This window comes from Aspergillus eucalypticola (genome assembly GCF_003184535.1).
Source record: "Aspergillus eucalypticola CBS 122712 chromosome Unknown BO83scaffold_30, whole genome shotgun sequence".
NCBI lineage: Eukaryota > Fungi > Ascomycota > Eurotiomycetes > Eurotiales > Aspergillaceae > Aspergillus > Aspergillus eucalypticola.
The window spans coordinates 338,924-357,321 of record NW_020290304.1 but is presented as its reverse complement, the minus strand read 5'-3'; the positions used below and the strand labels follow the sequence as shown (position 1 = coordinate 357,321).

General features: G+C 51.0%; 7 protein-coding genes across 7 annotated transcripts; 3 read left to right on the top strand and 4 right to left on the bottom strand.

Moving 5' to 3' along the window:
- Window positions 1-2,255: 2,255 nt before the first annotated feature.
- Window positions 2,256-2,731, top strand: nhp6 (high-mobility group nucleosome-binding protein; the record flags this gene model as incomplete). The annotated part of the gene is made up of 4 exons (XM_025535553.1): window positions 2,256-2,319; window positions 2,370-2,465; window positions 2,521-2,642; window positions 2,699-2,731. The coding sequence occupies 4 exons, from the start codon at window positions 2,256-2,258 to the stop codon at window positions 2,729-2,731; spliced, it is 315 nt and encodes a 104-aa protein (XP_025384068.1).
- A 3,130-nt stretch (window positions 2,732-5,861) lies between these two features.
- Window positions 5,862-8,190, top strand: BO83DRAFT_139244 (uncharacterized protein). The gene is made up of 8 exons (XM_025526159.1): window positions 5,862-6,453; window positions 6,516-6,947; window positions 7,000-7,077; window positions 7,126-7,358; window positions 7,418-7,529; window positions 7,577-7,681; window positions 7,728-7,915; window positions 7,967-8,190. The coding sequence occupies exons 1-8, from the start codon at window positions 6,038-6,040 to the stop codon at window positions 8,011-8,013; spliced, it is 1,611 nt and encodes a 536-aa protein (XP_025384067.1). The 5' UTR covers window positions 5,862-6,037; the 3' UTR covers window positions 8,014-8,190.
- A 128-nt stretch (window positions 8,191-8,318) lies between these two features.
- Window positions 8,319-9,518, bottom strand: BO83DRAFT_381893 (CCDC174 family protein). The gene has a single exon (XM_025532100.1). It carries the CDS (start codon window positions 9,465-9,467, stop codon window positions 8,367-8,369), a length of 1,101 nt encoding a protein of 366 aa, XP_025384066.1. The 5' UTR covers window positions 9,468-9,518; the 3' UTR covers window positions 8,319-8,366.
- Window positions 9,519-9,673: 155 nt separating this feature from the next.
- Window positions 9,674-11,044, top strand: BO83DRAFT_381892 (homoserine dehydrogenase). Its single transcript, XM_025532099.1, is given in 3 exon segments — window positions 9,674-9,759; window positions 9,885-9,926; window positions 9,946-11,044. The coding sequence occupies 3 exon segments, from the start codon at window positions 9,729-9,731 to the stop codon at window positions 10,962-10,964; spliced, it is 1,092 nt and encodes a 363-aa protein (XP_025384065.1). The 5' UTR covers window positions 9,674-9,728; the 3' UTR covers window positions 10,965-11,044.
- Window positions 11,045-11,069: 25 nt separating this feature from the next.
- On the bottom strand, window positions 11,070-12,571 carry BO83DRAFT_430968 (heme-dependent oxidative N-demethylase family protein; the record flags this gene model as incomplete). The annotated part of the gene is made up of 4 exons (XM_025535552.1): window positions 11,070-11,300; window positions 11,430-12,202; window positions 12,262-12,412; window positions 12,467-12,571. 4 exons carry the CDS (start codon window positions 12,569-12,571, stop codon window positions 11,070-11,072), a joined length of 1,260 nt encoding a protein of 419 aa, XP_025384064.1.
- Window positions 12,572-13,666: 1,095 nt separating this feature from the next.
- On the bottom strand, window positions 13,667-14,136 carry BO83DRAFT_322335 (uncharacterized protein; the record flags this gene model as incomplete). The annotated part of the gene is made up of 2 exons (XM_025527891.1): window positions 13,667-13,978; window positions 14,068-14,136. 2 exons carry the CDS (start codon window positions 14,134-14,136, stop codon window positions 13,667-13,669), a joined length of 381 nt encoding a protein of 126 aa, XP_025384063.1.
- A 719-nt stretch (window positions 14,137-14,855) lies between these two features.
- BO83DRAFT_138880 (putative DUF221 domain protein) lies at window positions 14,856-18,142 on the bottom strand. The gene is made up of 3 exons (XM_025526157.1): window positions 17,806-18,142; window positions 17,192-17,740; window positions 14,856-17,127 (listed from the first exon to the last, which is right to left on the bottom strand). Exons 1-3 carry the CDS (start codon window positions 17,884-17,886, stop codon window positions 14,902-14,904), a joined length of 2,856 nt encoding a protein of 951 aa, XP_025384062.1. The 5' UTR covers window positions 17,887-18,142; the 3' UTR covers window positions 14,856-14,901.
- Between the last annotated feature and the right edge of the window lie 256 nt (window positions 18,143-18,398).

Genomic DNA, 18,398 nt, shown 5'->3' with positions numbered 1-18,398 from the left:
AATTGGCGTACTTTCTGACCCTGGCATGGAATTAGTGGGTGATCTTGAAGCAGGTCTGCTTTGTGACTGGTACATTTGCTAGGAGCGGTAACCAAACAATTACTGCTTACTCCGAAATAATGAGAGGTAAATAGTTAGCTCCTAGCCCGCCATGCGGATAGGTAGGCTGCACATGTCCCTGGAATGACCGAACTAATGGTGTTGATTAATCTATCTGGTAACACTTCTGCTCTCATCACTACATCACTCTCACGGTTCCCCGTTTTTATTGGGGGAGTGTCGATATGCTAGGAGATGAGCGTTCCTTTAGTGTCACTCGGCAATGGCATGGTTAGCCTCAGCAACTCGCTCGAGCCCATCTTCGGGCCTATAAAAGTTCTATTGTGCAAGGGAAGCTGTAAGGTATCCACATCGTACCACTACTGATTATGTCTATAGGAGTCTAGTAGACACATCTCACAGTCACTGACCAGGGATGAGCCTTTCCATGTAGTGACGAGTCCTTCCCCTTTCAACACACGTAACTACACGGGAAGCGGGACCTCGGACAGGAACTGATACAGGATACTCACCTCATACGCCCTAAAGTATGTCAGAAACAATCTTACTAAAGTCTACTAGTTAGGACGCAGCACTGCCTAAGATAAACCGCCTGTATGGGAGGGCGGAGAATTCCCTGCGCGGGTTTATCTAATATCGCGCAAGTACTCCGAGGTACACGGTACCGAATGCTGAGTAGTCGGCATCAAACAAAGTCGAGGTGTCCATGCAACAAAAACAAAAGGACAAAACGTAAAATTAAAAAATAAAAAATATAGATGTTATTTGTGATATGGAAACACATAAAATAGCTCTTGAATTTCAATAGTTTCTTGCTGATATATATGGTTTATTTGGAGTAGCAACGATTGAACCTACGAGCCACGCACGGGATTAGGTAGACTCAAGGTGCTGCAACAGAAGGAAAGGTACTACCTAGTACGGAGGACTCCGTAGATACTAGCACTGCTGGTTAGACTCAGCAAAAGAGTAACAACATACGGTACGACCGGTAGTTTCCAGGTTACCAGCACCACACCCCCCTCATGATACCGCCATGTATTTTACCCAAGGCCAAATTATCCACCTAATAGTGGCGCAAATCGGGGTACTGAGGTGGTATGGTAAAGTTCAGTACGGCAACTAACAGTGGACCTCCATCAGCGCAATGTTCGGTAGAGAGCTCCATCTTGTCTAACAGGCGAAGTCTGGATTACACCATTGAGTGGCATTCGACTTGCTAAGGAAAAGCTCTGCAACCTTGCAGGCCATTCAGTGACCCAGCACGACAGAGTCGTCCAGAACGCGGCCAGCGAGCGTTGTCGGGAAAGAGGCAGATGACGGTACGTGACCGGTATGATACAATACTAACCATGCTCCAGCGGGCGGCCAGCCAGTCGCAGCCAGCAGACCTACTCGCTTTCCCTTGCTGTGCTGCCCACTTCCCCCCTTCCCAAGTGTGAGCGAGGTCAGGTAGGTAATGGCCCGCCTTCCCGTCTTCCCTCGCTCTTCTTCCTACTACTACTGCTCTCCCCCTCTCCCTCTCTCATTCACTCTCTACCTACTCTCACTACGCTTCCTCCCATACAATTCTCTCTCCCATACAAAAAAGTACTGCATATACCGCACTGGTGGGTTCCCTAATAAACATTCCGCTCTTCAGCATTGTCTCTACAACACCAACGCAATCTTTTTTTCTCCTTCAACAGAGTTGTTTTCCTTTTCAGAAGCTTCTTCTGATCATCTGTTTCCCTTGATTTTCTCATCCTGTTTGCGCGACCTCGCTGTCGCGCCTCTGCTACAGCCATCATATAGTTCTAGTAGCAGTGAACTGACCTAAAGCTGTCTTATCCTCCACAGGTCAAATTTGCGACCTTCAAATCCACAACTTCCCATTTTTTCAAACTCAATTATTGAGTAAGTTGCTCTCCTGCGCGCCTTTTCCCTGTTGGTGTCATTTGACTTGCGACCGCGATCCCTCTTGTTTGGGGGCGCGCAAACCACTGCTTATCCGCTCCACCAACCACCACTTGCACTGCGCACTCTGTCGCATCACTTCCTGTGCTCCTTAATCATCATATTGTTGTCGCTGTCCTTTTTCCTGCTGCTTTTGGTGTCGACTGGGTCACTTCCTGCTTCGCTTCTGGATCATTCTGCTTGCATCACTCGAAACCAACTTCCACGTTCTAACGATTGCATAGAGCTCAATAATCAAAATGCCTAAGGAGAAGACCACCCGCAAGACCACCAAGACCCGTGGCACTGAGCGCAGAAAGAAGGGTATGTATGCCTCCCTCTATCTCTGAAACATATGTTGATGCATGGCTCAGACCCCAACGCCCCCAAGCGTGGTCTTTCTGCCTACATGTTCTTCGCCAACGACAACCGTGAGAAGGTTCGCGAGGAGAACCCCGGCATCTCTTTCGGTAAGTTGCATTCCCTGGACCTTGAATGGAAAGCTTGGTGTCTAACCTCATGCAGGCCAGGTTGGCAAGATGCTCGGAGAGCGGTGGAAGGCTCTGAGCGACACCGATCGTCGCCCTTACGAGGAGAAGGCCGCCGCTGATAAGAAGCGTTACGAAGACGAGAAGGCTAGCTACAATGTAAGTCAACACCCCTGCCTATTCTTTGTCAGCCCATGCTAATAGACTTCAAACAGGCGGCTGCTGAGGAGGACGAGGAATCATCCTAAGGGTTTCCCTCTCTTCATGGGTCTTGTGTGTCTGGCCGATTGGCGTTTTTCGTGTCGTTTATTCCGCTGATTGTCTGCCTTGTAATTGATGCTTCTTATATTTTCTCTTTATCTACTCAATGGCTTCTGGTATGGGATGATGGCGGTAACTCTTGATTTTCTGTTATGAAGGATTCTCGATGGGAAATTTTTACTGTACGGACTGGCGGCTTTGGGACGAATTTGACTTGAAGAGGTGCCTGGCGCTGAATTTCACAACGACGGGAAAACCTTGCGAGTACCTATGGTGAAATATGAATTGAAGCTGCAGAAGTGATGTTAGGCGACCAATATCTGCTGTATACTAGCCTAATCAACCACATCCTTGTCCTCGGCCTTTCGTGGGTCTTGCTTTATGCCATCCTATTTTCTAGTATGATATCATGACGAATTTATGCCCCAGTTGTACTCCGTAGTGTTCATAGCGTTGCAGGACACATTGTTTTCATCTTCTGGAGACGGCGGGAAGACTCTGTTTGCAAAAGTGGCCCAAGCTCCTGGGGTGACGCGGGGCGACAGCTTGTTTACGTGTTGGACGCGTCGGGCTTCCGATATCTCCGGTTGCAGCCTTGGTGCCTTAGGTCTCATCAGATACCGGACGATCCACTCTCTGAAGATGTGGCCACTCAGTACAAAGTAGTAGCTGACTCATACCTGAATCAAAAAGGTAGCAGGGATGGCCGTGCCATCCACTTGGCATCTTGAGGATGGATGGACATAAAGGGAACCAGTGCACCTTGACATCCAACTTATGTATGCCTACCCAAGGCAACTATCAAACAGTTTCCGTGCATTAAAGCGTTCGTACAACTCATAGGTGGCAAATGTACATGGTGCGTGTGTCCGGATCGCATCCGGGGATGTATTGTCGCGTCTGCATCTACTGTGCAGTATCTCTCTTAAGCAAATCCGGTCCTAGTTCTAATGCTAATGCTAGTTTTTGGTGGTTGTTGGCCATGACTGTTGTGCGTGGTAGCAATTTCCACGAGCATTTGTTTTTGAAGCAAGTATATTGTTCAAATAATGCCTAGTTAAAGTGGTACCTTGTGGAAACCAGCATCTAACATGAATAATTGCCAATAACCTGTGGGTGAGTACAGCACCGCTGGCTCCTTTGATAACATTTCAGTGTGTGTGTGTGTGTGTGCGCAACGACTTTAACAGCATATCTTGGCAGCAATAATTACTATTCAGTTGGGCTGCCGTGCATTCCCACGTATAGAAAGGGTATCTCCAACTGCCAAAGTACTTATATACCTTTTCCCTTGTCTCCGGTTCGAATTGAGCTTGTCCTCGATCAAAGCAGCTTAGAAAAGGTCATCATTATCAGCGAGACGATTGATGCGATAAGATAAGATAACGACGGGTTTTTGAATTGCTGCCAGTGCTCCGATATCTACCTGGTTTGGTACTACCCCTTGGTCTACGCAATTCCGAGTGGATACGGGGAAAGCTCGCGGTCACCTATAACTTGTGGTGACTATGGCTTGAGCTAAAGTACTAGCTTGGTATGTGGGGGCAGCAGCAACTGGGAAGTGAAAGGTGTTAGCAAGATTGAATGGCCTTGGGATTTGCTGAGATTGCCCAGTCTTTAGGTGGTCTCTCAGTCTTGCCGGGCACAACGTGGCTGCACTAGCTGATACTAACGTTGAAGGTTGATCGTAGACAACACACCTTGGGCTACCTTGGGTTTCATTTGGTAGTATTTGGACATGACTTGCCCCGACACTATCTACTCGCTAGGCCTAGTCCTCTTATTGATTCAAGTTCAGATACTTCGCACCTCGTAGGGACTAGCCAGGAGGTTACTGGTAGTTTATATATATACATCGGCCATGATTTGCTCCACATAACAGAATGTGTGTTGTATGACAGCCCGACCATCAGTGATGCGCTAGAAACCAGAGAATAGCGTCGTGCTGGCCTGGCCAGAGCCCAGTTCCCTCCACCAAGCTCCCGTGAGCAGGAGTGTGTACTCCTGTTGGGATCAGGTTGAAGGGTGTAACGATTCACGGCTTTGAAGTTTAGGGTAGCACGATATCAGTACCTGCAAATCGCGGAATAACGCCTTGCGTATCAAAGCCCATATTACATGAGAAAGCTTATCTGATATTAAGAGATGAGCGCCCGCTACCAAGCCCGCCAAGTTGGCGGAGATGAATAGGACCTTGTCTTATACAAGCGTTGTCTGTCTTGCTGTATAGCGAGTCTCGTGACCGAGCCAGTCTGTACTGGTCGAATAAAGTTTTGGGGAAGTTCGAGCTGGAATGCGACCCCTGCAAGTAAGCCCGGAGCCATCGGGGGCGGACTGCCTCTCGTATGATTTAACATCCAATGTGGCATTGGATATTATGCCCTCCTTTGTATGCCATAGATGATTTTCTCCTTCGTCTCCCTTTTCTTTTTTTCTTTTCCTATGAACGGCTCGAGGATCTAATGACTGACTTGCTGAGAGTGTCATAGCAGTAAATCAACATGGGGACAAGCCGCGGGGTTGCACCTCATCTGCCATCCTGACCGTCCTGGCCATCACCGCTCAATCCCACCATGCATTTCCACCGCTCATTATTGGCCTCTTGCCTCCTCTGCCGCATGAACACGTCAACGGTCCCGAGGCAGTTAGACGATAGCGAGAGGCATCTCTGGCTCCATTGCCAGAACTGTCCGGCTGTCAGAGAGCCGCATTTGCTGCTACCCTTTCGGGCGATTGACGACGAGATCCCTGCCCCACTTGCGGAATGATTCTTGTTCTGCATTCATTCTTTTGTGCGAAGGATCTCGACCCTCTTCTCTACTTTTCTTCTCCTTGTGTGCGTTCCAAGGGTAAATGAGACCTTCTCGCCCTTTCACTCCTTAGAGCTGGACCAGTTGCAGAGTCTCCTTCGGTCTGCGTCTGTTGCCTGGTGAGACTCTAGTCTAAACATCCTCCCGAGGGCTGATCCCGCCGATAAGACGGTCCCTTCCTGACCCCCATCGTTGTAGTTTACTGAGTTGTCTCTCTCCCTGCCCCTCCCCGGCTCCCGTCTGGCCCTATCCCGTGGTCCCTTGATTTTATGCATTTTTTTTTTGTTTTCGGTCTCCCATATAATTGAAGACCCGCCACGGCCCTCTGCTGCTTGTCTGCGCTTGTTATTCCTCGCTGCTACCTTTCCCCATACTTCTCACTTACTACACAACCGTTGTACTATAACTTCTCGTCACCATCCGTGGTGCTCAAGAACGGGCCTCTATCTATATATGCATGGAACATCATAGGTGACCTTCACGATGTCCTTGCACGACTCTTATAAGACAGCGGAGGCTGTAGCTGAAGGATTCCGCTCTTTCAGCAACCTCCTGCCGGAGCATGACACGGAGATTACCAGCCTCGTCGTCGACCTCTTTTCGATCAGCCTCTTTCTCAAAGGCTTGGAGGGCATGGCGAGAAATCGAGCCTACCGCTACAGGCTATCCGCTATCCATCCTGATCTGGAATTGGTCCGTGCTAGCTTGAATTACACCCTTGAGGACGTGCTGGACTTCTTTGATGATTTGGAGTCCCGGAGAGGCGACCCCAGTGAGGCATACAAGCAATTATGGTTGGAAATTTCAGCCCATTTCTTGGAAGAATCTCAGGAATCCTTGTCCACCCGGTTAGCCAAGTACAAATCGTTTCTGAGGGATTTGAGTGAAATCATGAAGGGGTGCGTGGCCCGGCCTCTCTTTCTGTTGCGGCCCGGATTGGCTAACACTGAGTATAATGTAGTGAAGTAACCGATACTCGTCTGATGGCTTCGCTTCGCAGCAACCTCAAAGGGCTACTGGTCCACCAGGATAGCCGACTTGCACCGCGTTTGGGTTCTATGTCATTGAGTTCGCCTTCCTCTAGCAGCAGTAGCAGCAGCAGCAATGGCAGCAATGCTGATCCAGGAAGTCCGGTCAATGGGCGTAGGCCTCGCGGACGCAGGTCGTATGAGCGAGCACGGCCTTCTCATTCCTCACCTCAATCGCCTATATCCACATCATCAGCCACATTCTCTGACATTCCACCCTCTGTGCCCTCAGCGCCAGACTCTCCTACTACTAGCACCACTGCCACCAGCCAGTCAATAGACTCAACTCCTGTCAGTGACCACTGGGCCAGACGGGTGTTTCTGGATGAGCACCCGATGACCCCAATTCCTTACGTGGGTGAAAGGTGAGATTAGCCAGTCTAAGCTGTGTAAAATATATAGCTGACAATTCCTTAGCTCCAAATGCCTCGGGGAGGTGAAAGGTAATGTGAAAGGGTGGCTTCACGAGGAGGGATTTGAGGAGCTATTCCAACTGTGAGCTCACTCAATGCTAGACATCAAATCAAGCTGACTGTCTTTTAGTGCTTTTAGTGGTGACTCGGATCTCCGTGTTTGCTTCTATCTACGGGAAGATGACCATCGCGTACGGATTGTGTGCAAATCCCGGCGTACCTCTCGGACCAGTGATTACTCTTGCCTACCCCTGAACTTGCTAGAAATCGTTCGTATCGGTTCTTGCTTGCAGATTTGTCGACGGCGTCGCGGGGGCTCTGAACTAGTGCTGTGGGCCAATCTTAAGTTTAGCACCATTGAGCGTATGTCAGCACATCTTGTTATACAGAGAGCCGAAAAGCACAAGGCTAACATACCGCAGAGATGGTGATCTTTTTCTGCACGTTCTTGGCGCTACGATCGCAGGACTCTGGTCGGCCTGTTGAACGCATTCGTGATTATGAACTTGACGACGAGGAAGAGCATTTCGGAGGGTAAGGGACTGTCATGACATACTGCTGATGGAGACTGACTGTTCTAGGCAAATTGTCGATGATGACTTCCTCCACGCCTTACGCGTGTACCGAGACAACGTGTCTGGAGCCGTGCGTCTGCAGGCATCAGTCCACAAGGGCGAGATGAAACGGTAAGAAGGACGGCATTCCCACGGACTACCATTACTAATTGGGCAGTTTACATAGGATGCCCGTTTGGACTGCCTTCATAACGGAACATATCGGCTCCAGAGGCTGGATTCGCCGTGTAGACACCAAAACCATCTTATTGCGTGACCTTCGTCGAGTCATTTTCACCTTTCCCAGTTATAACCCACCTCGCACACCTAAAGGAGAGCATATCTTGAAGTTCACGAATAAGTCAGGTATGGGCTGCTGCTGCGTCTTGAAGAGAATTACATGCTGATATGTATTAGATGCCCAAGGTTTCATGGATACAATCGCCGAACTCGCCCACTTATAACACTACGAAAACAATACCTACAACATTTAGCATGTTCTGTATCAGTTACGGCAAGAAACAGGAAACAGTCCTGGCTCGCCAATACATATAGCAATTACGACAAATGAGTTACGATTTACGATGAAATGAGCCACACGAGACGGTTGTTATTTGATTATTGTTTCTGATCGATCACCTTACGTTCTCACTGCACATAAAGCTGCCTTACTAGGCAATGATACCCTCCGTCCTTAAGAGGCGAGATGCATGTACCAATGATTTTGAAACCAATGAATTCATTAACATAATATTTCATCAACGGGGTATCATAAGTCATAACTAAGGAAGCAAAAATGCAATATAAAGTATCCACCTTATCCACTGCCCCCTGCCAGTAGACCCGTGTCTCCCAAACCAGCGAGAAACATCTCCGCGCGTCGTTTAGCCCTTAATTCATCGACCTTCTTCCTCCGTTCATCCCTCAGCCGCTCCCGCTCCGCGCGTCTTTCCCGCCTGGCGTCTCGCTCCCGCTGCGTTTCCTCCCGCGCATTCAGCAACTCCTCCATCTGCTTCCTCCGCACATTCTCATCCTTCGAGAAAGCATAGAACCCCGTACCCCGATTCCGCACCTCCGCCTCAGCATCATAATGCATCTCCTCCGGCGGTGTAGCCGACCGATCCCTCCGCGCAGCCAGATCCGACATGCGCGAAGCAACCACCGCATCTGGATTAAACGCCTCCGCCTGCACCGTCGCCCCATAGATCAGATTATCCGGACGCGCCGGACGCCATCGCTCTGTATTTCCTCCTCGCCCTTCCCCTTCCTCCGCTTTAAGCGCCGCCGCACGCGCCGCCTCGGCTCGAGTTCCGCGCCGTGACCGGCCCAGTTCATCTTCGTAGGAAACAATCGACGCATTATCATCATTATCCTCAGCATCATCTTCCTCCCCCTCATCTCCTTCACCGTCCTCTTTCCTCCATTTCTGATCAAAATCCACCAACCCTTCCCTCTCCTTGCGCCGCAACCTCGCCAGATACGCATCCCCCGGTCCAACGTCATCCCCTTCGTCATCATCACTCTCTCCTCCGGCTAGATATAGTCCCCGCGACATATCCTCGTACATCCGCACCTTCTCCTCCATCCGCCGCTTGGACCGGTGCAGCGTGGCGGCGTCCACGGCCCCGATGTCCTGCGTGCGCTGGTGCGTCTGCTGCAGAGCGGCATTGTCATCGTCGCGGAGGTCAGCGGCGGCGCGTTTCTGTGCGCCTTTGTTGGGGCGACTGAAAAGATCGGATTTGGGGGCTTTGGAGGGTCGTGGGCGGCCGGTGCCGCGGGTTGATGAGGAGTCGGTGGTGCTGTCTTTGGCGATTAGGGAGGAGAGGGTGCTGGTGAAGGCGAGGGTGGAGGCGGAGGGAGCTTCGGATTGAGATGATTTTTTATTTCGTGGTTGTCCGTAGAGAGATGGATTTGACATGGTGGGTAGGTTTGCTGTGACTGTGTGGGAGGATATCGTAGATGTATCTGGTGTAGCTATATCCTGGAGTATTGAAAGATAAAGTAACTAACTAAACTAGGAGCTGAAGATGGGTCCGATATAGGACGATGACTAAGCCGAATTTAGGATGGGCCCCGCGCACCCCTCCGACTCATCTTTCCCCTCCTCTTGCTCATTCCTCTTCGCTCAATTGTCTCTTTGTGTGAAGTATAGCACTTTACTCGTTCAAACCAATTGACAATGTCTGCTCCTGTCTTCCTCGGTGTCATTGGTAAGTTTTCCCCCAGTTTCCTCAGACAGTGCTGCAGTAGCAACCAGCCTGGCACTTGCGAGAATCACCACCACTACCAGGACTACAACTGCCAAAGGTTCAATTATACTAACAGATCACACCAGGCGTCGGCGGCGTCGGCACTGCCTTCCTGCACCAGCTCGCCCGTCTCCCCAACGCCCCAAGCTCATCCTCCTCGCCCGCTCCACTCAAACCCTCCTCTCCCCGACCCCGCCTACAGCCCCAGCATCCCCGCCGCGGAATGGAAGACCGCCAGCGCAACCCCCTCCCTGACCAAGTCCGGCGCTCTCTCCGCTGAAGAGATCGCCAACTACCTCTCCTCCGCCCCCGGCCGCTCCATCCTCGTCGACAACACCAGCGACCCCGCCCTCGCCGCCTCCTACCCCGTCTTCCTCCGCAAGGGCATCTCCATCGTCACACCCAACAAGAAGGGTTTCTCCTCCGATCTCTCCCTCTGGAAGGACATCTTCGCTTCCGCGGCCCAGGGCAACGCCCTCGTCTACCACGAGAGTACCGTCGGCGCTGGTCTGCCTGTTATCTCTACGCTGCGGGATCTGGTTGCCACCGGCGACGAGGTGACGCGCATCGAGGGTGTGTTTTCGGGCACGCTTTCTTTCTTGTTTAACACCTTTGCGCCGGTTGGTGGTGCTTGTGCGGGACGGAAGTGGAGTGAGGTTGTGGCTGAGGCCAAGGAGTTGGGATACACTGAGCCTGACCCGAGAGATGATCTCAATGGTATGGATGTTGCGAGGAAGTTGACTATCCTGGCGCGTATTGCCGGGTTGGAGGTCCAGGCTCCCGATGCGTTCCCTGTTGAGTCGCTGATTCCGGAGGAGTTGAGGGGCTTGGATGGCTCCGCGGAGGGTGTTAAGACTTTCATGCAGAGGTTGGGTGAGTTTGATGGCCAGATGACGGAGATTAAGGAGAGTGCCGAGAAGGAGGGTAAGGTTGTGAGGTATGTGGGTAGTGTGGATGTTGAAAAGAAGGAGGTGCGTGTTGGATTGCAGCGCTTCGATAAGGATAGTGCTATTGCTGGTCTCAAGGGCAGTGATAACATCATTAGCTTCTATACTAAGCGGTATGGAAGCAACCCGCTTATTGTCCAGGGTGCCGGTGCCGGTGGTGATGTTACTGCTATGGGTGTGTCGGCCGATTTGATCAAGGTTGTGCAGAGATTGCAGTAGACCGAACCTTTCACTTCTCTAATGACAGATGATGGATCTAGAGGATACATTAGGATATTTCCCCCAAAAATAAAACGTGACATGATACCAAAATGTATAACTACTTTATGCTCTCAAATACGCCTTAACCGCCTCCCCCCACACAGGACCCCTCTTATACCGATGAATCTCTGGCACATTCCCCTCCTTCAACCCATCAATCGCCAACGCCAATTCCTTACCCAGTCCTTCTTCCTTGATCTCCCGGATAGGGTATGTATAAGTATGGAACGTGAACACCAGCGCCTTAGACTTCGGTAACCGATGTAGAGTCTGACGCTCACACCGAAGAAGAGTCTATACAATAGTCAGTATACTGTCCTGTCCCTTTTCCCTTTTTTTTTTTTTTTTTTTTTTTTTTTTTTTTTTTTTTTCCAACACCACCAAAATCAAAAGGAAAAGGAAAATGAAATGAAATTAACATACCCCCTCCCCATCCACCTCCTCAACCCCCAACACCCTCTCCCTTTTCTCCCCCTCATGCCCATGCAACCCCCCAAACGCAGCAAACAGCCCCGTGCCCTTAGTATTAATACTCCAATTGACGCGCTGCACCACCTTACCCACTTCTAATCTGGCAAAGAACCGATCCATACTCTTCTCCAACCGCTCTTTATACCGCGGCACGGGGTCATGGATCGTCGAGAGCCGCTTTCCAAGCTTCTCGCGCGTGTCGAAGCCGGCGGGGTAGAAGGTCGTGTATGCTTCTAGGGTATATTTCTTCTCTTCTTGGTCTTCTTTTTTTCCTTTTTCTTCTGTTGGAGATGGGGATGATGATGATGATGATGATGATGATGATTCAGGAAGTAACACGAGAAAATCCTCATCGACGAATGTACCCAGTGTAGAGAGGATGTCACGTCCAGAGCCGCGGTGGGGGAGGGGGATGCGGATGTTGGTTATTTTGTTTAATAGGGTTTTAGTAGTACTCTCTTTGGTATGGGGGTTGTCGTTCTGGGGATGGGTGATTGTCTCAAGTGTGAACATGCTTGGGTAGCGAGTGGGAAGGTAGACGCCGACTATGAACTCGTATAGTTCGGTGATGGCGGCGTGGACGGGACTTTCTGGCTTCTGGCCTGCTGGGGTGACGCCTACTACGATGGTGGGGTATTGGGTGAGGAGGGATTGGCGGAGAGTGAGACGCTCTTTGTAGGTTTTGTCCATGGGGATGAGGTGGGAGATGTCGGTTGTTGTTAGGGCTGGGTGCTTTTGTTAGTTGGGGGGGTGTTCTGTTTCGGATGGGAAGGGGATGTGATACCCATGCTGAGGTGGTACTTTGGCTTGAAGGGTCGGTATTTGGTTGGTTCGGTGGTTTCCCAGTTGAAAGATGGGAGGGGAATGATTGGGGGGTAGGTATCTTGTTCTTCTGCTTTCTTGGGCTCATCTTTGGGGATGGTATTGGGTGATCGCTGCGCACGTTGATTTAGTCAAAAGTATGGAGTTGTGAACAGGAATAGACGTACTCGATTCCACAGTCCGAATAACCACAGTGCAAGGAGAAGAAAAACTACCACAATGGGGTTGTTTTGGATATAGAATATCCAATCTTCTATGACGGGCATGTCCATATTGATGATGGTTGATTACGGTGTCAACTGTCAAGCGAATGAGGGGGGTCTCTAGCTCTTGTACATCTGAGTTATCAGTATACTAGTAGTAGTGCATGTAGTGCATGCAGCGTATCGTGATCCGCGATTGGTTGATATATCCGTTCATCGCCGATTGCTCCAACCCCCGACTCGGCGGGAGTTGATAGCTGCTTGATAGATTGAAGGGATGGATGGTAATGGCGGTTGGAGATAGCTGGTAGATGCGGGGAAGACTTACCCGTTCCGGCGATGGCTCACGAGGTTGTATTTAGCTGAGGGTACTACGTCGGTGATGTTTCATGTGCGAGTATGTCTTCTCCTTGGTTGATGTATTGAAGATAATGCATGTAGTATGCCTGATAAGACATTCTTTCGGCGTGAGATATCCCTCGGAAAGTTTACTGTGTCATAGGTTGGAACTTTACCTTGGTAATGCCGAGGTCAGCACTAAGATTTGATTGATCCGATGAAGATCTTATCGTAGTTACTTGGAAGGCAGGTACTTTCAATACTCTCAGTGTGTAAGTAATGTAGCTAGCTTTGGATGGCTTACATCGGGTGGGTCGTATAGAAGGATGAGAAGTATGCAAGTGTAGAAAAGAAGGAGCAACGATACGGAAATACTAGAGCCACCAGTTGCGAAATTTGGAAAATTGGCCAGCAAAAGTCCAATTACGATGTCATTCGATATGCTCAGCAAACAGCTCTGGCCTGGAGTGAAAAGGAAATAAGCCATAAAGGAATATCAAGGAGTATACAGCCCCTGAACAAAGAGATAAAGTAAACCCATCAATTGAGCAAAGCAGGTAGGTAGGTATCTCAGTAACCGCTCGATAGAAAACCAACCACTAAACTAAAAAAGACAGAAAAGGCAACACACTACTATAGGTACAGGGGTATTAAAAATGCCACATGAACAGAACCTCAAACGCACGCCTCAAAATTATGCACCAAATCAGTCATCAAAGGAAGGAGATATGGAATGTGCCCTCACCAGGAGGTATCACCATCAATATCCATACCATCATACCTCACTCGCATCCCCAAATATATAACCACCACCCCAGGTATACATCAGTCCTTACCATGACCTCCACCATTAACCTCCACCTGAGCAACCACCCTCCTCGTCATCCCTTCTACCCCCTTCTCCTCCCGTCCACTGCCACCAACACCACCACCACTTGTATTCCCACTCAACCCCACCAGTACTCGAGGCTGTCCATCCGGCCGCTCATTCAAACTCGGCGCCCTTGGCCGCTGCTTCCCGCGAGCTCGACCTCCCACGACCGGTAATTCGAAGGTCAACATGCGCCCCGTATACAGACATATATCGAAGATGAGAAGCGCCGCCCAGGGGAAGATAGTCACGAAGCCGAGGAATATCTGCTCATGCGGAAATACAGTTAGTTGATTTGCACTCTTTCTGTCTCCCTCAGGAGGATTCGGAGCGGGGAAGGGGAGGGGAAACGGACGAAGATGTGCACTACCGAGCTTTCAATGTAGGAGAGGGTAGGCGGGAGGAGGGAGTACCACGCCATCATTGGGGTGGCTTTATATTGTATGTCGAGAAGATGTGGTAGGTATAGGTTCGAAGCAGACCACTAGGAAGGTGGATTGGAGTATTGGGGTATTTGCATCGGTATCGGTGTGGCGGTCAGAGGTGGTGCAGTTGTCCCTGCGGGATGCAGGTAATGTTATGAGGAGAGATATTTCACTCGGAGAGATCGTTGGAATTAATGAAAGGATGTGGTGGGTTACGCTGCTGAGCTGGCAGGAAGGATCGTGTAGATATACTGTGGATGCTGGCAAGCCCGGCTTGGGGTCCGGAGATCCGGCGACAGGGCGGGCAGGCAGGCAGAAAAGGCGGGCAAACGGTGGTGTGATGCAAGGTAGGTAGCTAACGAATGAAGGTCAGACTTTCATGTACGGAGAAGAGAAATCACAGGCGGTGGCATCACCAGAGGCGATGAGGCTTGGATACAACCCTGGTGAACAGGGGGGAACTGCTGGGATTCGATGATCGCCGGCCGACTTGGCGAGGATAAGACCTCTGCCAAATCGGGCAATTCGTCAGCACCTTCCGCGGGGGTGCACGAAGCACACTACTATAAGCTGACTGTAGGGAACACAGACTATTTATATTCAACAAGCAGGTATCATTTTTGTTAAATGTCCAGGAATATGCTCATATGCAATTTATGTACAGCAATTCTAATCAAAAGTCGTAGGCACATGTCTTCCGTACTCCACCCAAATCCCAGCCCAATGTCTATGCACAATCGTTATCGCTGTAAAATCAAGATCATTTACCGTGGCATCCGGTAGTGTTCGTACGAGGTGAAGCTGGGGTCGTCCTGCTCTACAGGTCCATATCCCCTCGTCCGCCACCGATCCAGCGGCGTCACCGTCTCGTTGACCGCCGGGCCCTGCGCGTGATGGAGCAGCTCCGTCTCGCTCTCGTTACGCTGCTGGTAGAATCCACCGCTCATCGGGGCCGGTACGCGGAAGGCGGGATGAATATGGTCATTCAATGTCGGGTCGTATGGGTCATGTGGCTTCAAGCCGGACAGCGACGACGGCAGCGATGGAGCGGGAGATGATGCCCGCGAGGAGGTTGGCGACCATTCTCCCAGCGCACTGGCCGGTGTGTGCGAGCGTTCGGTCATCAGATCGTCGGGCCGGCCGTAGATACCTCCGCCAAACTCGTCCCGGAAGTCGGGGCGGTTCTTGTAGTACGAGAAATCCAAATGGTTCTCCGGGACCACTTCGAACGGAGCTGCTGCGTTTGCATCGTCCATCATCGACTTGCCCGGGTGTGAAGACGACATGGCATCCATCGCGATATCGGAATATTCACCTTCGCCCTCGAACGTTCCCAGCCGGCCGCTATAGATACGCTTCAAGGCCTCCGCAGCCTTGGCGTGCACCATCGGCGTGATGAGCGGCTTGTAGAGAGCCGGGTGGCCGAACTTGGAGTTAAGCCGCTCAGATGCCTTCTTGTTCGGCTGGCTAACCGCCAGGGCTTCAGCATCTGTCAAATTCGCGCGGTTGTAGAACGTGATATCGTCGTCGAACTTTCTCATGCAATAAAACTTGAAACCCAACATCAGGAGAGGAGGAGGAATCACGCAATAAACCATAGTCCACGTGCCCTTGGCGGTAGCCACGATGATGATGATAATGTTGGAGAGAATCACGGCAAAGAGCATGCGGTTGAACAAAACCCGCCAAAACTGCCCTCCAGACTCCGTCTTCGTCACGAAGACATACAGAAGCATGTATTTCTTCATCATCGCATCCAGGCCAAAGTACAATGCAGTGACCGGGAGGACAATCGGCTGCAGGGTAGCGAAGCAGAGGGCCACGGTCGCGTAGAACAAGAAGTAGTTATAGTAGCTTGCGTAGTCAAAAGCCGGCGGGGCTGTCCATTCAATCGCCTGCCGAGGCGTTGGCGAGAGAAATGTCTTGGAGAACCAGACCCAAAAGACCGAGACCAGCTGAATGAGGTCGATTGTGGCTCCGAGATTACGCTGCAGCAAATATGTCACCCAAAATGGGGAGACCTGGCACATAGCGTTCACAATCTTGATATAGAGTTTCCCGTCTTTGATCGCTTGCCAGGCGTTTTCATCGGAGCGCTCTGCATCAATGACGGCGGACACGAATGTCCACGCCGCAGAAAACAAGGAAAAGACGATCAAATTGTTGAAGACGAAGAAAGTGTAGAGCTTGTTGAGAACATGGCGCTCTCGGGAGGTCTTGGTGACATCGCCGGCTCGGATTGCCAACCGACGGAAGATGATGGGCAAGACAATGTAAACAAGGGAGGTAACGGCAGGGGACAGGATACCCTGGACTGCAGCCCAGATGTAAGGACTGTTATTCATCGAAGTCCGGAATGCCGGCCAAACCGAGGCCAGGTTGTTCAAGTTGGACAAGAAGATCGCAATCAAGCCGTTAGGTACGACGTATACCAGCGTAAGAAGCGACACCCAAATTGCACTAAGAAACCGCTTCCACTTGCGCGCAGCCTTCGACAGTGGCAGATTTTCCCAAATGAGGTCATCGGGCCGGGGCGCCAGAACGATCGTAGTTCCTTCCGGGTGCTTTTTGCGCGCGGTATAAGCAACGGCGTGGGCATGCTCAATCATATCCCAGCTGACAAAACCGAAGGCCATGGCATTGCGCCGATCAATCGATGATCGAACATGCTTAATCTCTTCTTCCAGTCTCTTGATTTTATCCGTCAAATAGTCAATAGCATCCACGCGGCCGTTAGTGTGCTCCTTTCTTTCCTTTCGCGGAGGGCGCATAGTCGGACGATTCGGTGGAAGCCGATCTGGGTGTTTAAGGTATTTGGCCAGGACTGCTTCGAGTTCGCGCACAGTTTCGTCGTGTTCCTTAATCAGACGAGGCAGTCCCTTAACGTTACGGCCGATGGAGGCTCGCGGGACGGCGGCGGTTGGATTTACCTCATCCGTCAAACGCAGAACACCTTCATCCCCTCGAGCTGCGGGAGGAATATCAGTAATCTGCCGGCGCAATGGGTCAGTACAGGTACAGGTACAGCGTGTCTATAGGATTGCTTCAACGCACCATCAAGGTTCGCGCATGGAGACTGCGCTGGTATTCGGGACTCTCAAAATACTTCCTCCGCAGCGCCAGCACGCCCTTGTAATTTCTCCAGAGAAAGAAAGCAATGATCGCATCGAAGGCCCACGCGCAGACCACCTGGCCCCAGATTGCGTCTGACGTAACGTAGAGCACGGTCATCGTCGAGAAGGCACCATACTGGGACACTGTATCACCCGTGCTCTGTGTGAGATTGAGCGGGATCATCAAGCCGCAGCCGATGATGCTCAGGAAGATAAAGATATTCCGGCACATCTTGGTGAAGCGAACAAACATGGTTGCATCGAGCCCAATGCAGTCGACCAACGCCGGCTCCTTGGTCCGCAGCACAGGCTTGAGCCAGGCGAAGAAGCCCCTGCCCACTGGCGGCGGAGTGTGTTTGTGATCGGCATGTTTCACCTTAGGCGCATAGACAACCGAATGGCGAGGGCGGAAGAGGGAGAACAATAAGGCCAAGAGGATGGAGAAGCCCGCGGAAGTGGCTAATGAAGCCCAGATGGCGTTGACTTGGAACTATAAAAATGTCTTAGCTGGCTGTCGGAGGCTGAAAGTGGCGGGTGGGCGAGAAAAAAACATACGGCAGACGAGAAAGGATTCGAGATGAGCTTCAGGAATTGCTCCGTGGGGTCATCGCGCTGCTGAAGAGCGCTAGGATGCATGATGGCGGGCGAGACGGGGCGGCATCGAGGGAGCAGAACAGGAGAAACGAGGGGAGGATGAGATAGACAAAGAAAGAAGGGACGATGCCACCGGCAGAGAAGGGAAGAAAACGAGAGTGAAACCGAACCAGATAAAGGAATTGATGGCCACGGAAGAAACTGAATGATGATGGAGAAGCAAGAGGGCCCGAGTGGGTTTTGTTGGAGGCGGGTCTGGAACACACGACGCCGACAAGGTTGGAGTGGCCGTTGCCCATCAATCCAATCTTCTGGGGATCAATGGGCGGTCTTACTTACGTACCGGAGGTACGTATCAGGCCCGATTGACAGGCAGGCTCGGTCGGAAATGCATTAATTAACCAAGTAGTGATACGCTGTCTGTGGTGTCATTGGTCCTCGCATGACCGGGGACAGCCGATCTAGAATGTAGGAAGCTTGATTTTCCCCTGCTTGATTGCAGATGTATTCAACTACTTTTTCCTCCTCCCCCTTTCTATATCCTTCAGGCCCTC

Bases quoted from the DNA above. Each gene is read 5' to 3' on its own strand.
- BO83DRAFT_381892 (XM_025532099.1), top strand. From the start codon at position 9,729: ATGTCTGCTCCTGTCTTCCTCGGTGTCATTG. The intron at 9,760-9,884 runs GTAAGTTTTCCC...AGATCACACCAG, and splicing joins TGTCTTCCTCGGTGTCATTG to GCGTCGGCGGCGTCGGCACT.
- BO83DRAFT_138880 (XM_025526157.1), bottom strand. From the start codon at position 17,886: ATGCATCCTAGCGCTCTTCAGCAGCGCGATGACCCCACGGAGCAATTC. The intron at 17,741-17,805 runs GTATGTTTTTTT...ACATTTTTATAG, and splicing joins CGAATCCTTTCTCGTCTGCC to TTCCAAGTCAACGCCATCTG. The intron at 17,128-17,191 runs GTGCGTTGAAGC...TTGCGCCGGCAG, and splicing joins TCCATGCGCGAACCTTGATG to ATTACTGATATTCCTCCCGC.
- BO83DRAFT_381893 (XM_025532100.1), bottom strand. From the start codon at position 9,467: ATGTCAAATCCATCTCTCTACGGACAACCACGAAATAAAAAATCATCT.
- BO83DRAFT_139244 (XM_025526159.1), top strand. From the start codon at position 6,038: ATGTCCTTGCACGACTCTTATAAGACAGCGGAGGCTGTAGCTGAAGGA. The intron at 7,682-7,727 runs GTAAGAAGGACG...CTAATTGGGCAG, and splicing joins CACAAGGGCGAGATGAAACG to TTTACATAGGATGCCCGTTT. The intron at 7,916-7,966 runs GTATGGGCTGCT...GATATGTATTAG, and splicing joins GAAGTTCACGAATAAGTCAG to ATGCCCAAGGTTTCATGGAT.